We start from the raw sequence: 16,985 nt of genomic DNA on the forward strand, positions 1-16,985 counted from the left end.
AACGCAGTGTAAAGCGGAGCTAAACCCTTTATGGATTTAAATGTGAGGAGCAGGATTTTAAATTTTATTCTAAACTCAACAGGAAGCCAATGGAGAGACTTTAGCACAGGTGTAATGTGTTCTCTTCTCTTTGTCTGCGTTAACAATCTAGCAGGAGACAGTGAAAGGCTGCATCAGAGGGAAAGCAATTAGCTTTGCCTCTCACCTACACAGATCTAGACTGAAACAAATTGAATTATTGGAAAAACAAATCTCAGAATCGGAACAGAATATGGTCTCTAATAATTCACCTGAAGTAATGTTGAAGAATGAATTGTTGAAAAAAAAATTAAATGATTTGCTCACTAAAAGAGCAGATTTTTTAATGCATCGAGTTAGACAAAAATATTACCTGAACAGTGCTCAGTCTAGTCGATTACTAGCCATGAAGCTAAAGGCATGCGAAAATCTTGCAAATATAACAAGTGTTAAGACCAGCACCGGCCATTTAGTCACTGATTCCAAAGATATTAACGATACATTTGCAGCATTTTATAGCGTGTTGTACTCCTCTACAACAGGTTGTAATGAACAAGCCATTTCAACCTTTATGAATCCATTAAATCTACCTTGCCTCTCAGATCAAGATTGTAATAATCTGGATACACCTATTACTCTGTCTGAACTATCAAAGGCCCTCCAATCTATGAAAACAGGGAAATCACCCGGTTTAGATGGTCTCCCACCGGAATTTTATATAATTTTCTGGTCAGAGTTAGGTCCCCTTTTACTGGATATGATAAAACGGTCCATTGCAAGTGGCACATTTCATCAGCATACCAATACAGCTCTTATTTCTTTACTTCTGAAAAAAGGTAAAGATCCCACCGATTGCTCTAACTACAGACCACTTTCTCTTTTAAATACCGATATCTAGTTATATGCTAAAGTTCTGGCTTCTCGCTTAGAATCCCACATGACTCTTTTGATTGATAAAGATCAAACTGGCTTTATTAAAACACGTCTTGCTTCTGATAACGTAAGGGCGTCTTCTTCACATTGTTGAAAATGCCAAGAAAATAAAATCTTCTGCTGCCATTCTTTCCTTAGACGCTGAGAAGGCGTTCGATCGCCTTGAATGGAGCTTTCTATGGTCAGTATTGGAATCTATGGGATTTGGCCCTCATTTTATTTCAATGATTAAGATATTATACACCAACCCTATGGCAATGGTAGTGACTGGGCAGACATTCTCTAAACCATTTCAGGTATCCCGTGGTTCTCGTCAGGGATGTCCTCTCTCACCTTTACTATTTGCACTTAGCCTTGAACCTGTGGCACAAGCAGTGCGTCAATCAATCAGCCATAAACCTATTCATCTTGCCAACACTTCTCATTCTATATCTTTATATGCAGATGATGTTTTGCTCTATCTGGAGGATGTTGCTCACTCACTTCCCCATCTTCTTGGTATTTTCAACAATTTTAGGCTAATCTCAGGCTACAAAGTCAATTGGAGTAAATCTGCAGTACTTCCACTTAATTTATCTGCTCGCCAAGAAAGCTTAATATCAAATATTCCAGTTGTAGACCATCTGAAATATTTAGGAGTATCTATATATCCCTCAATCTCAGATATAGTCAAACATAACTATAACCAGCTGGCAGCAGAAGTTGAAGTAGATTTACGAAAATGGGACTCACTTCCTCTGTCTTTTCATGGACGCATCTCTGTAATAAAAATGAACATTCTTCCCCGCATTAATTTTATAAGCTCAATGATCCCTATTTCCCCTACTAAAGGATACTGGGAAAAGTTGCACTTATTAGCTGCTAATTTTATTTGGTGCAATAAAAAGCACAGTTAAATTATCGATATTACAAAAAACAAAAAAAGAAGGCGGGGTTAACATACCTAATTTTAAATGGTATCACTGGTCATTTGTTCTCCGCCCCCTGAGTCATTGGTTGAACCAATCATCAACTGTTTCTTGGAGACCCTCAGAGGAGAACCTTGTGTTCCCTCACAGACTCCAAGATTTTCTGTTTGCAAATATTCCTTCAAATGATTGCACCAAATATGGCTTAATTATTGGTGAAATTATTAAAGTTTGGAATAATATAAGGAAACATTGTAACATCCAAGCCAAATGGTTCTTTCACTCGCCAATCTTTCATAATCTTTTACTCAAAATAGGAGAGATCCCTATTTCCTTTCCTAAATGGTCTCGTAAAGGTGTCCATAATTTGAGTCATATTTGCAACTCTTCAGGTCTCCTAACATCTGCCAGGATCTAGTTTTTTTTTCTATCTCCAATTGCGGACTGCAATGCGCACTTATGGGGTCCCATGGAACAGTTGTCCAATTACTCACCCATTGTATTCAACTCTACTTACTTCTCACGGAACAGTTTCTAAACTATATTCTATATTTCAATCAGCACATGATGAGTCTATGCTTGTTCTCCAACTGTGGAAAGAAGAACTTCCTCATCCTACAAATTTAAATTGGAATATGATTTGGCAAAATATGCTGTTATCGTCAAGAAATCCTAATCATCAGGTTATTCATTTCAATTTTATCCATAGAACATATTTCACTCCCTACATTCTATTCAAAATGAAAGTGCTACCATCCCCCAATTGTACATTTTGCAATCTCAAAACCCAAGGCACATTTATGCATATGGTTTGGGACTGTCAAAATGTCAAAACTTTCTGGACAATGGTTGGGGTGAGGTAGCATGCCTTTGAGTTTGCAGTATGTATCTGCGCTATATATATATATATATCTTTTTTTGTATGTGTCTGTGTGTGCATCTCTCGCTGTACTATATACATGCTGAATATGTGGATTCTCACCCCTACACCTGAATGGAAAATTAATAAAAAATTGATCACAAAAAAAACAATCTAGCAGCTGCATTTTGAACTAATTGAAGACTTTTCAGGGAGCTTTTAGGGCACGCTGCCAGCAGGCTATTGCAGTAATCCAGCCTTGAAGAGACAAATGCGTGAATACGTTTTTCTGCATCGCTTAAAAGAGAGGTCTTGGTCAAACAGAACTCTGAGGTTTTTTACTGTTGTGCTCGTTGATATGCTAACATTATCCAGGGAGATGATCTGTTGAGATAAAGACTCACTCAGTTTTTGAGGGCCTAATATAATAACCTCGGTTTTGTCCGGGTTAAGAAGGAGGTAATTTGCTGTCATCCATGTCTTTATGGCTTTTACGCAGGAGCTAAGTGTTTCTAATTTATCTGTCTGACCTGGTTTTATTGATAAATACAGCTGTGTGTCGTCCGCATAACAGTGAAAACTTATATTGTGATTTCGGATTATGTTACCTAATGGAAGAATATATAGTATAAATAAAATTGGCCCGAGCACTGAACCTTGTGGCACCCCATAGCACACTTTGGAACACGGTGAAGACTTTTGGTTTACATTAACGAATTGTTGCCTGTCAGATAAGTAAGATTTAAACCAGGAGAGGGCTGTTCCCCTGATGCCTACGTCACATTCTAACCTCTGCAGGAGAATATTGTGATCGATTGTGTCAAAGGCTGCGCTAAGGTCTAACAAAACTAGGATTGAAGCTAGTCCGGCGTCAGCTGCTAATAACAGGTCGTTGGTAACTTTGACTAAGGCGGTCTCTGTGCTATGATAACTTCTGTACCCTGACTGAAATTTTTCAAATAAGTTATTGTCCTGTAGGTGACTGCAAAGCTGCTTAGCCACTACTTTTTCAAGGACTTTTGAAATGAAAGGGAGATTAGATATGGGCCTATAGTTGGCTAAAATGTCAGGATCAAGACTAGGTTTTTTCAAAAGTGGTTTGATAACAGCATATTTAAAGGACTTTGGCACATAACTGTTTTCTAAAGACGAGTTAATTATTTTCAATATGGTGTCTGAGATTTCAGGAGTAATTTCTTTAAGGAGTTTAATTGGAATTGGATCTAGAAGACAAGTTGAAGGTTTTGAGGACATAATGATTGATGATACCTCAGCCTCATCTACAGTTATAAACCTGTCTAAGACTTCAGATGGAGTCAATGATTCAACTGGGTTTAGATCAGGACAAGATGAGGGAAGCTTATCATTTATTTTATCTCTAATGGTTTTGATTTTATCATTAAAGAATTCAAGGAAGTCATCGCAGCTAAGGGTATTAGGGATTAAAGGTTCTACTGCGCTGTGACTGTTTGTTAGCCGGGCCACAGTACTGAAGAGAAACCTAGGGTTGTTTTTATTTGCTTCAATTAATGAGGAGTAGTAGTTTGTTTTTGCTTTCCTCATGGCTTGCTTATATGCGAGTACACTGTAAACCCGGATAAGTTCAATACACTTAAATCGTTTGAGGAAACCGATTCCCATCAAATGGTTTGAGTAATTGACCCAAAACCAAAAAATAACTGATTTAGTAGAGTAAACTCAAAAGTAAAAAATGTCACAAATTACTATGTTGAGTCATAGCTAGCTAATGTGTTTAAGTATTCAATATTTCAAAACTAATTTGTTTATGTATAATGAACTTAACTTATTAAGGGAAGTACTAGTAGAAAACTCAATTGTTTAAGTAGTGCCGATATTAGAAAACTCACTAGTTTGCGTAGTGCTACTCTAAAGCTCATATGCTTAATTACAGTTAACTTAACATGTCAAGTCAAACACACTTAATACTTCTAGTAATATCAATAATAAAAGTATCATTTTCATTTTTAGTACTGTCGCCAATTACCACAAAAGTTTTTTTTTTTTTACTTTTTTATTTTGTAACAATTTTGTTTTCCTATGAACAGTACTCCAATTTTCGCACAGTGATTCTAAGAAAACATTCCTTTCAGAAACAAACACTACATTTTAGTAGTTCCAAGCCACTTTTCAACAAGGACTTTTGGCATTATTTGACAGTAATTGCTATGTTTTCACAAACGACATTGGACTTCCAATAAAATATTTTCTTTCTAAAAATCCGTTTAAACAGCTAAAACTGTACATCAGTAGTAACAGAGAACTTTGGTGCGACACACTTGTAACAGGTTATAACAGTAAAACCTCTTTTCACAATAATTTGAACTTTTTTACCCATATGAAAAAAAATATAAAAAATATGGAATGGCCCCAGCTGGACAAGCCCTGGTTTTGCCATCCACCAAAATCAAAAGACAAAAAAAAAAAAATACAATAATGACTTTCTGAACTTGAGATGAAGCTGCTGAATGAAGAGTGAACATTCAATGTATCTATGCACACATAGCAAGCTCATTTTTCAGCCTTTGGAGTTTTGGAGGAGGATCGTTTCGTCCCAGGTTCAGCATAATCTGCTGGATGAACAGGAATGTGTTCTTCATGCACTTTGGGTACTCCAAGTGGAGTGCATAAGTCAGTCCAAACAGGAGACCCATTGCCAAAGGAAGACTGCAGACGGAATCCATGACCACATTGCCCTCCAGAAGGATCCCCACTTGGGAGGGGTTGAGTTCTTGCTCTGGACCTCCGTTTTCACCCTTGAAGATGATTCCTATGGGGATTTCAAGGTCACCATCAGCAGCATTCTACAGAGGGGAAAAGAAGAATCAGTGAGTTAACCTGTTGGTGGAGAGTAACACAAGACCAAAATATTTCTACAGTTTGTATTTCTACAAATATTTTTTTTTAAATTTAAGTACAAGTTATATTTTCAAATTTAAAAACTAAGACACATTTTGGGAAATTGTAAGGTTTATTGTCATTACACAACTGTACAATGACGTTTGTCCTCTGCATTTGACCAATCCATCAATGCTGCTGGGGCAACCCATCAAGAGGAGAGGCCAGCTACATGCAGTGCATGGGGACTCATCTCCGGATGTCTGGCCAGGCTAATGGTCAGAATAACCTGGCAGGAGGATTCACCTGTTGTGCATTCTTTCATAAAGATGATTGAGAGCTTCGTCAACCACTGTCCACTGGTTCACTTTTCTCCTCTGGTCCACTCCTGTTCACCTCTCCTGTTGTACTTACATACGTTCTCCTTTCCCTCACTATAAAACATGTCTCTACAAAAGCTGACCACCTGTATCTTTTTCGGGTGCACTGCATAACCATATACACCTTTGTTCCCCGTCCCACTTTTTCAATATAGTTCTCTTTACCTAGAGCAGTGGTTCTCAACCTGGGGGTCGGGACCCCCAAGGGGGTCGCAAGACAAATTTGGGGGGTCGCCAGATCATTTAGATAAAATATACATATTTTCATTAGCATATAATCTAATGTTTTATTGGAGCATGTGTTTGCTATTTTACCAGAGTGCCATTATTTGTCCGTAGTTTGATGAATTTTATTTCAGTCATTTGTTTTTTTTCTTTGGTTTTTCAGAATTATGTAGGCTAATGTTCCTATTTCTCACATTGTGACCCAGGCGGTGGTCACAAATCCCTTTACCTGTTATAATGGGGGTCGCGACTCCAAAAGGTTGAGAACCACTGACCTAGAGAATGACCAATGATCCCCCGATTTCGGAGTCATTAAAGGAATTGTAACAAATTGAAGGGCTTAAATGTCACTTAAAAGTATTACAGTTTTTCAAGTTGACATTAAGTCTTAATTTCTTTATCTTTTATTCAGCAAATTCTTAAAAATTCAAAAGTATGGGACGAAGCACATAAACTGCATCACATAGAACAATTTTGGAAAAGCGCTGCGTGGGTACTAGAGCAGCGGTTCTCAACCTGGGGGTCGCGAGACAAAATTGGGAGGTCGCCAGATCATGTAGATAAGAAATATATATTTTATTATTATTATTTTATTGAAGAAGGTGTGTGCTATTTTACCAAAGTGCCATTAGTTGTTCTTAATTTGATTAATTTTATTTTGCCCTTTTTTTTCTCTTACCTTTGATTTTGAAGAATTATAGGCCAATGACCCCATATCCCCCGGTGTGACAAACCCAATGAACTTTTATAATGGGGGTCGCAGCTCCAAAAGGTTGAGAACCACTGTACTAGAGTACTACATGTGAAGAAATGTAAAACCCGTTTGTACACTGTGTCCTAACTTTCTGGATTAAAATATTTTGTGACCTAAATCTATCTGTATGTGTGATTTTTGGGTCAAAAGCAGAGAAAGCACTTCAATAGTGATCTAAGTTTTTATTTCTCATGTCTGTCACTACTATATGAGGTGGTCTCCCTGCTCAAACCTCTACACCAGTGGTTCTCAACCTTTTGGAGCTGCGACCCCCATTAAAGAGGTTTGTGACCTCCCCCCCCCCCCGGGTCACACCATAGGAAATAAGAACATTAGCCTACATAATTCTTAAAAAATAAAGAAACTACGAACAAATAATGGCTCTCTGGTAAAATAGCAAACACAGGCTACAATAAAGCATCAGATTATATTGTAATGAAAATATGTGTATTTTATCTACATGAGCTGGTGACCCCCCAAATTTGTCTGGCGACCCCCTTGGGGGTCCTGACCCCCAGGTTGAGAACCACTGCTCTACACAGTGGCGCAGATGGTAAAGCGGGTCGTCTCATGATTGGACGGTCAGGGGTTCGAATCCCACCTCCTGAAAGTGCACACTGTCGTTGTGTCCTTGGGCAAGACACTTCACCCACATTGCCCCCAGTGTCTGCGTACATTGGTGTATGAATGAGAGTATGAATGGGTGGATCCTTGCTGTAAAGCGCTTTCAGTGCCTAATGTAGGTGGAAAAGCGCTTTATAAGTTGAGACCATTTACCATTAACCATTTACACTCAGGATAGAGATACATGGCACTCAGATGCAGGAAGGCTTGTTTTCAAAAAAAGCTATCACATTTCTTAACAGCAGATCCCATTGTCCTCTGTCTACAGTATGTCTGTTGTTGTTTTGTCTGTTTCTTTCTAAATTATGCACCGTGTACATGAACAATTATTTCATTTTGTGAACAATAATATCTTAAGTCTGTGGACAGCCTTATGGCCCTTCAACATTTTAAAACCCATGTGAAGGAGTTTGTCTACATTGTATGTTTTATTAAATTTGTAAAACTGTTAACAGGTCTCTCTTGCAAATGAGACTTAAGAGTCTCAAGAGACATACCCATGTATAAATGAAGAATATAAATATTAAAATTAATGAATCAAGGTCTATTTGTGTATGTTTTTGGAACATGGAGGTAAAATTGCAACATTCAAATATACTTACTTGGCTCGTAAAGAACTTGGAGGCGTTGTCCCCAAGAAGAATTGGAAGTCCCCTCAAGGCGTAGCATCTGTTGACAGTGGGCTCCATGCTCTGCAACAAGTTAAAACAGACACATTTACCACTCTGAAATCATGGGATGGGACATGCTGTACAATTAAAAGATTAAAATATGATGGCAACTCACCTTCTTTTGTTTTCGAAGGTCTGCCAGTTGTTGGCCCACACGTCCTGTCTTTCTGGTGAAGACCTCTTCCAGGCCAGGGTACAAACCATCCAGAGCAGAAAAGAATTCTGCTATGAGGTTTTTTCCAGTGATTCTGTTGAATTCCAAGTTGACCTATAGAAGAAGCCCAGTTATTATTTTCAAAAATACAACTATACATAAAAAATTAAAAATTAAATCACAAACCTGGCTTTCAGTAAAAAGCGCTGGCCACCGCTGAACCATCTGGCTAATGTCAGGTTTGTCCTTGACCACTTCAGCTCTTCTTAAGGCAAAAGTGGTGTTCATTTCATGCTTTATGAAGGAAACATCAGGAGTTCTTTTCTTCATTTCATCAACCATGGCTTCTCGGGCAGTTTCAAGGCTAGCACTATCCATTCCTTCTGGCAGGTCTGGGAGGTAGTTTACTTCTCCTTTTCGTGGCTTCTTAATGTTTTTGTGTGAAGGTTCACCATCAGAATTGCGTTTTCCACGTTTGCCTGCATTCACAGTAACATCGGGGTGTCCCAGCTTGCGCATATCATTTCTGTAGTTGCCCATTTTAAATTTAAGGCTGTTCTTCCATCCCTGAAAGCCAGTTGATGAACCTCGTTCCTTGAGGCATGGATGTTCTGCAACTAAGGCCATTGCAACAGCATCAATGTCCTCGTCGTCTGGGTAGGCTTTAAAACTATAAATAGCCTCAGCCAGCCTGTCAAGGATGCAATGCTTCAGCTCTTTTGAGATTTTGAGGTAGGTTACATCCCGGAGGTATGCAAGATTACCTTGGCGCAGTTGGTATTCTACACTAACTGAAAACTTTGGAATGATGAACGGGTCAGGCCACTCTTTGCGCACCTCCACAGACAATGACGACGATGAAACAGACAAGATCTCTGTATCAGCCTGGCTGCTTGTCTCACTAAAGCTGTCAAACACTGGCACTGGTGTAAGCTCTATGATCGGGATGATGCGAATTGTTGGCTTCTCTGGAAGTTCGGACATATCTCTCAGGTTTACAGGAGCATTGTTGAAGTCAGGCTCGTCATACTGCAAGGTGAACTGGTAATTTGCTTGAATTGTAGTCTTGATCCAGTTGATTAAATCATCTACTGTGTTAGGACGTGGATTTAATGTTAGTTTTCGAATGTCCCCGTCATTCACAATGAGTCTCATGGTCATTTTTGCTTCTTCCATCTGGGGACAAAAACAACATGTTTTAGCAAATTAATCAGACCACAATAAATAAATAAAGCTGTACATGTCTTGATTTAGATGGCCATGGCTTATTTTAATTAATTTTCTTCTCCAGTGCCAAATAAAAAGCAAAATTCAAACATGTGCCCTCCTCTAGACAATGTCTAGAGGAGGGCATGTGTGAATTTGGCTTTAGTGACTGACTAACCAAAGGATGGGACAGTGACAGTAACAGAGCTGTGCACAGTTGTCTTATGACTAGAGGCCTCTGCATACTCCACAAGACGCGAGAACTTTGTTCTTGTTCTTGAGGCAAAAAGAACGAGAACAAAGTTCGTCTGGGCTCTGACATTTCATACTCCACAAGACGTGTTGCTGCCGAACTGCCACGCCCCCTTTTTCCGCAGCCAAAACAAACAAGGAATGACCGAAATAAAACGAGCCATTTGACTTCAAATTATTATAAAATGTATCAGTCACGATATTGAAAACATTTTGAAGATTGACTTCATGTTTAGCCACATCTCACGCTGGTTTATTATGTTAAAAAACGTGTCACTCGGTAAAACCATGTTGTTTCATTTCATTTCATTTTATTTATTTCATTCAAAAGTGATGTTGTGCAATCACAATAAAACCGCCAAGCCAACACGGTATGAATGAAACGGAGCAGAGGAGAAGAACAAGTCTCATAATATCTAATAGTTTCACGTCCATGTAGCTCAGTACAGGTTTTGTCCATCCAAGAACCTTCACTGAACATGTTGGTGACGTTTCCCGGTGTTTGACGAAAGGGTCTATGATGTACAAGCTTGGTATTCCTCCGTCCACAAGCCTGAACCACTTTTTTTTTTTCTTTATCACGCTTCTTTCACGCAGGTAGCGCCAGGCTCTTCTGTTTCCTCTTCGTCCTCGCCCAAAACGTCCGCGTGTTTCTCCCCAGGACTTTGTTGCCATTTGCGTGTCCTTGTAATCCTTCAGCGAAGTATTTTACTGCCGTGAGCGGTGCCGCAAAACTATCCATGTTGTCTCCGTTTTCCGCACCAGTGTTAGGACGTAAACATTGGATTCTCGCTTCCCGCTTCCGCCAAAATAACTCCGCCCACTAAAAATCCAGCCAATCACAGCCAGAGTTCTCGCAGCCCTGCCGAACAAAGTTCTGCTGGGCCAAAGTGTCAGCCAGAGCTGCCGAACAGGAGCTGCGAGAACAAAATGACGTCATTTTGTTCTCGCAGCTCTGGGTGCGAGAACAAAGTTCTCGCGTCTTGTGGAGTATGAATAGGCCTTAAGGCTGTCAAAATGAATCGCAATTTATCAAAAACATGTGTTTTGTATCTTCACACACGTCCTGAAAGACAAAGCACTTGTATTAACTCCATATTGTAAGCCAGGGGTCTCCAATCTTTTCACACCATGAGGTATTTTAATCAAACAAAAGCAACAAAGAGCAACTTATGCATCAAAAAGGCTTGTCTAATTATCCTATTTCAACAAGAATGATTTTAATTTCTGATACTCCTAATACTACTACTAATCCTGATACTCTACTTTATTAACCTAGAAGTTTGCAGACTGTCAAAAATGTCTCTAAAATGTGAAATATCAAGCCTTCGGCAAGCGACAAAGAAAGGCTGAAAAGATCCTGGTTATAAGCTGTTGGGCTTTTCCCATAATTATGAACTTTATGAATATTTGGTTAATGAAATGTACAATCAATTGTCAAATGCCTTAAATGTAAGTGTTTTATGTTGGACAAGTATTAAAAATTAACATAATTATTAGAAAAGAATTAGCCATGATGAATTGTGATTAATCGAACTTCACAAGTGCGATTGATCGTGATTTAACAAATTAATCGATTGACAGCCCTTGTTACCATCCACTTTGCCAACCTGTGGGTCGCCAGTTTGGATGAAATATCAGCAATCTAAATCAAGACATGTTCATCTGTATTCATTTATGAGATTTTGATTATTTATCCACCAGGATGTCCGACAATTCTTGTTTGATTTGTTTTAACAAAGTACAAATCGCTTGAGAGTAACCATAAGCTTCTCTTGTATTTTGTATGCACACAGTGGGAAAATGTCAGTTAAATCAGACCACTTCGTCACGCAAAATGAACCCACAGAGTGACATAACTCGTAGGACCGAATGTGCTCCTCATACCATGCGGTCATTTTTCTGCACACAAACATGATTTCAGTGTTTGAAGCAACAATATGTGTGATCTGACCAAAGGCAGGGAGACCTGAACAGGAACCAATGCAGAGGATCATATCAACATTATATTTGATTCCCTCGATGCAGGCTGATGATGCAACAAGTACTGACCCAGGAGCGGATATACTTTGAGGGAGAGCTTTCTGAACATCAGTGGAGAAAGATGAGACCGAAACCTTGGAAACCTTTGTCAACTCGACTGCTGGCCGGAAAAATGAATTGCAGTCCAAATAATAACTGACAGCTTTCTGGTGTTTCACTGCAAGCGTCAACGCCACATTTTTGAAGTTCTGTGATCCCCTGATGGCTCTTTTGAAAAATTTATGTTTCCCCTCAAAGCGTATAGTCCAAAGCTCAGTTAATGGACCAAAGTCTCTTATCAGCTGAGGGTAGTGTTCTACGTAATGGTGTTTTGGGCGCAATCTAAAGCTAGGGAAGGTAGCTTGCAGCAGTTCTCTGTGTTCCTGCAGTTTGCTGTCAAGAAAACACAGTGTTGCCTCAGTGTGTTTAGGCATTACCACTAGCTCCACAATATCCTTGAGTAGCATGAGAATTTCCCATGCTCTGACACCTTTTGGAACACGATGGCCTATGAGAAATGGCAGTAGCCTGATTAAAGACCAGTTTTCATGGCCATTACCACCGATGGTCCCTTTGGCTGAAAATCCTTTACTAATCGTCTGTGGCTGATTGGTCTTGTCCGAAAAAGTATAGCCCAATGTTTTAATGGCTTGATTTAGCTCATCAAGAGTGAAATACTTCTGGCTAATCAGGTCTGACAGGCACAGAGATAATTCTACTGGGACAATCCCTTCCAAAACATCATGTAAAACGTCAGGAGGATAACCCTTGACAACATGGAAATGTTCAAGTTTCTCTGTAAGAGGGCATCCACCTTTTACACCAGTGTTCTGACGAAACTGTGGGTCTTTTCTGACTTCTTGAACATGCCTGTCGTGATTGATTTTGTCTCTGATCTGAAAGACGCCAGAATTTGCATCATTTTGTTGGATGTCACTTTTGGATGCCATACAGAATCTGCAAAATTTCTGAACTGTAAAGCTTTCTTGAAAACCTGCAAGAGAATGGGCTGCAAGGTTGTCGGCAACAACAAACAATATAGTTCCTTTGATACTTGCACCTAACTTTTCTACAAAAACTCCGTGCTTTTCTAATGTGACCAGGTCATTAATCAGAGGCTCAAGCACTTTCCCATATCCACACTGTTTAATAGTGGTGGTGTTGCAAAGGAGGCCGAGCTGGATGCAGTTGAGTGTAGATCTATACTTTGCAGGTAGATTAGCAATAGTCCAGTACACTGCACACATTTTATGTTTTAGTTTCGATGTTCCCAGGGGATTTGCTACCTCAAAGTCATCTATGTACAGGATGAGCGCAATGGTGAACTCATCCCCTGAAAGTAGTTTATTTTCCTTGAAATGTTCCCCATCAGCATATGAAGTAAATTCATTTGGGGCATGCGTGTTCTCTGCCATTGCTTTATCCAAAATCTCACTTTTGTTCAACAATTTTGTTAACATACTTTGTATGGGCACGTACACAATTGTTTTTGTGCCTTTTGCTGCAAGGTATTCTACTGGCATTACCAAGGGAAACTCATTTCGCACATAGGCAGCTCGTCTTTTCTGAGTGCTCATCTTTCCATGTTTTCCACACAATGATGTCACAACATTGCTTTCAGAAACAGCACCAACAATTTCTTTTACAACTGAATCATCCACATTTGGATAATATTTCATCAGAACTGACTTGACATTGCTGAAAAGAAGTGGTTGGGACATGTCATGTATATGGCAAAGGTACTCCATCACTTCTTGAGTAGCACTTTCTGGAATATGCAAAATAGTTTGCATTTTCAATAATAGAGATGCTACGTTGTGCTCAAGCTGCTTTCTTAAATCTCCTACGTCGTCATCATCAGAGGCTTCTGACATGGTTTCTAGGGCTTCGGTATCAGATGTCTGCATTTGCTCCTCTTCATTTTGACTTTCATTTGCCACTTCACAAGTATCACATAAAATTATTTCAGGCTTGAAATCCTTCCAAGATTGCTCTTTGTGCATTTTACTTTTGTGTGAGTTGAATGTGGCATACACACTTGTTTGAAAGTCACAGTACTTAAATGGGCATGGAACATTGTGATTTACTTTTAAATGTGCACTTCGTAGATGAACCAAATATTCTCCTTCAGAGCAAGACGCAACAAAGTCACATGACATGCAGCGGAAATTTACATGAGGGTTTGTTGGTTGCGGATCTGTGATTTTAGAGTGAAATCTGGACAGATGTATTTTAAGTGCATTTAAGGACTTGAACGTACATATACATTCTTGATGTAAGCAAGGAAAAGGCTCAGTTCTTGTGAATGTCCCATGTTTTAGCCTTAAATGCTTAAAGAGCTGTGCTCTCTTCTCACAGACGAAATTGCAGTACTTGCATTTCCACATCATGTTTGCATCATCTTTAAAATCTGCAAACATACAACAATGATTACTGATAAAGAGTTTTATTTTTAAGACAGCTGGTGCACATTTAGATTTTTCTGTAAGGACAAGTGGTGGCTGTTTATTTAAGTTAATGGTGTCTGAGAGTTCAAAGTTTTAATAAAATGAAATTGAATTCAATGCAATTTAGGCCAAACAAACTGTATTGTATTTAAAAGTCTCTGCATACTTTTCATGACAAGTAACTCCCCATAATTTTTCATCTATTCATACATAAGGCCCTTTGATTTATACTGTGTTGGAATTATGCTCTATAATTAACTTGCAATGCCTGTGGAAAACACTATTTTTTAAATAATTCAGTTTCTTTCTGTGTACCATCATTCACCTTTATGGTAGATAATCCTGGTTCCAACCTTTTTCCTGGTTTATGCTGTTTCCTTCCTGAGGATAAAAACATACAAAAAATAAACAGACAATACTAGTTCATGCTTTTAGAACATTTTAAATTAATTCGTATTACTTTGAGCAACCCCACACAACAGTAACCTTTTCTGCATAAACTTACCTTTATGGTAAATATTCCTGGTTCCAGATTAATTCCTGGTTCAGGTTGAATTCCTGAGGAAATGCACACAAGCATTAAAACATTGAAACGTCTGAAAATGTTATTGAAACAAAAAAGTCCAGTATCATGCACAAGACAGGTGTGTAAAATGATAAAACCTTAATTTGGCAGTCACTCCATTGGAGAACCACTTACCACCATCATATTTGCAAGGATCACAGTGTCACACCAGTCTTCATAGGCTTTACATTCCCTTTATAGGCCCTGCCCCACAATTTGTGAATTACGAGGACACTTTTGGTGAAATCAACCTCCATTAAAACAATAGGATATAGTCTGGACCAAACAAATAAATACAAATAACTAATTATAATCAAAAATCTATAAAATATAGTGAACATCTAATCAAATCTATTCACTTTGTGTTGGCAGTTCAGTTCTTCAGTATTATGTTCTCGAATCTTTTTTTTTATTTTTATTTTTTAAGTTGTTCAGTTGGTAAATTCATAGTGGAAAATGAAGCTAAAAATATTAAATTGCATTTGTGTTAATTTGGTAAATTAATCATATGAATAAGGTTGTTTTAAGAGCTAATTTGTAGTTCAAAAACTCCGCATTGTGTCTTTAGGCAAATGCGTGTGCAGCCAGGAGCAGAAAAGAGTTCGAGCGACACACGTTACACAAGGGAAACTAGCTTCGTAACCTCACAATATGCCCGCTTACGGGCACCGTGCGGAGCCGCTGGTCACCGTGCGGAGCCGCTGGTTAACGTGCGGAGCCGCTGGTTACCGTGCGGAGCCGCTGGTTACCGTGCGGAGCCGCTGGTCACCGTGCGGAGCCGCTGGTCACCGTGCGGAGCCGCTGGTTAACGTGCGGAGCCGCTGGTTACCGTGCGGAGCCGCTGGTCACCGTGCGGAGCCGCTGGTCACCGTGCGGAGCCGCTGGTCACCGTGCGGAGCCGCTGGTTACCGTGCGGAGCCGCTGGTCACCGTGCGGAGCCGCTGGTTAACGTGCGGAGCCGCTGGTCACCGTGCGGAGCCGCTGGTCACCGTGCGGAGCCGCTGGTTAACGTGCGGAGCCGCTGGTCACCGTGCGGAGCCGCTGGTCACCGTGCGGAGCCGCTGGTCACCGTGCGGAGCCGCTGGTCACCGTGCGGAGCCGCTGGTCACCGTGCGGAGCCGCTGGTCACCGTGCGGAGCCGCTGGTTACCGTGCGGAGCCGCTGGTCACCGTGCGGAGCCGCTGGTCACCGTGCGGAGCCGCTGGTTACCGTGCGGAGCCGCTGGTTAACGTGCGGAGCCGCTGGTTACCGTGCGGAGCCGCTGGTTACCGTGCGGAGCCGCTGGTTAACGTGCGGAGCCGCTGGTTAACGTGCGGAGCCGCTGGTCACCGGTCTATGCCAGGGTCATGAACAGCAGAGTTCACCGCCACAGTGGGGCCGTTCGCGGCAGCAGATCAGAGCTAGCGCTAGCTACACCGTGGACTCGCCCGAGTTCAGAGCGGCCGCTGGTAAACTCTAACGGCGATGATCCGCTGTCTTAAAATGGAAAGGAGTGATGTTGATATCTAAAAGTTGCCTTTACCGTCGTGTACTTCTCAGCCAAAAGCAGCAGCAGCAGCATGGAAACATGCGCGGTGTGGAGATTCACTGCCACCGTGTACCATTTTCAGTAGACTGAATTAGCGTGCGCATTTGCGTAACATAATACCATTTTCGCTTAAAGTTGAAATACAAAAACGTAACTCACCAGTTTGCGTGGATATTTGAGGAAAAGTACTCTCTATTGACTGTAGACTGAAAATAAAATGTCCAAGCCCAGGAAAAACCATCAAAAACGACGTTTTCTTGAAATTTTCTGACAAACAAGTCCAGACGTCTCCTCGGTGCCAGTGCCGGGTAAAAAATATGGGAGGGGCTATAAAAATTTAAAGATAGTGAAAGTGGTTTAAACTTAACACAATTAGTAATACTATCATTTACTCTTATTATTTGAGTGTTTCATTTAAAACTTATTCTCTTATAAAAAAATGCACTCAAACTATGTTTAACAATGAACTTAAAATTGAAAGGACCATGTTAAATGTATTTATTTAAGTTTATCACATGCAAAACAATATAGATTAAGTGCATTAAGCTTATAGCAATGAGTTCTGTCTGCCACAGTTATATGA

The 16,985-nt window shown here is 40.1% G+C and overlaps 1 protein-coding gene across 1 annotated transcript; it reads right to left on the bottom strand.

Annotated features, from left to right (window-relative positions):
- Positions 1-5,228: 5,228 nt before the first annotated feature.
- On the bottom strand, positions 5,229-14,930 carry LOC306970715 (uncharacterized protein; the record flags this gene model as incomplete). Its single annotated transcript, XM_079566742.1, has 6 exons — positions 14,811-14,930; positions 14,635-14,686; positions 8,569-9,558; positions 8,344-8,496; positions 8,160-8,249; positions 5,229-5,540 (listed from the first exon to the last, which is right to left on the bottom strand). Exons 3-6 carry the CDS (start codon positions 9,556-9,558, stop codon positions 5,229-5,231), a joined length of 1,545 nt encoding a protein of 514 aa, XP_079422868.1. The 5' UTR covers positions 14,635-14,686; positions 14,811-14,930.
- Between the last annotated feature and the right edge of the window lie 2,055 nt (positions 14,931-16,985).

Source organism: Gobius niger, assembly GCF_951799975.1.
Source record: "Gobius niger genome assembly, chromosome: 11".
Classification (NCBI taxonomy): Eukaryota; Metazoa; Chordata; class Actinopteri; order Gobiiformes; family Gobiidae; genus Gobius; species Gobius niger.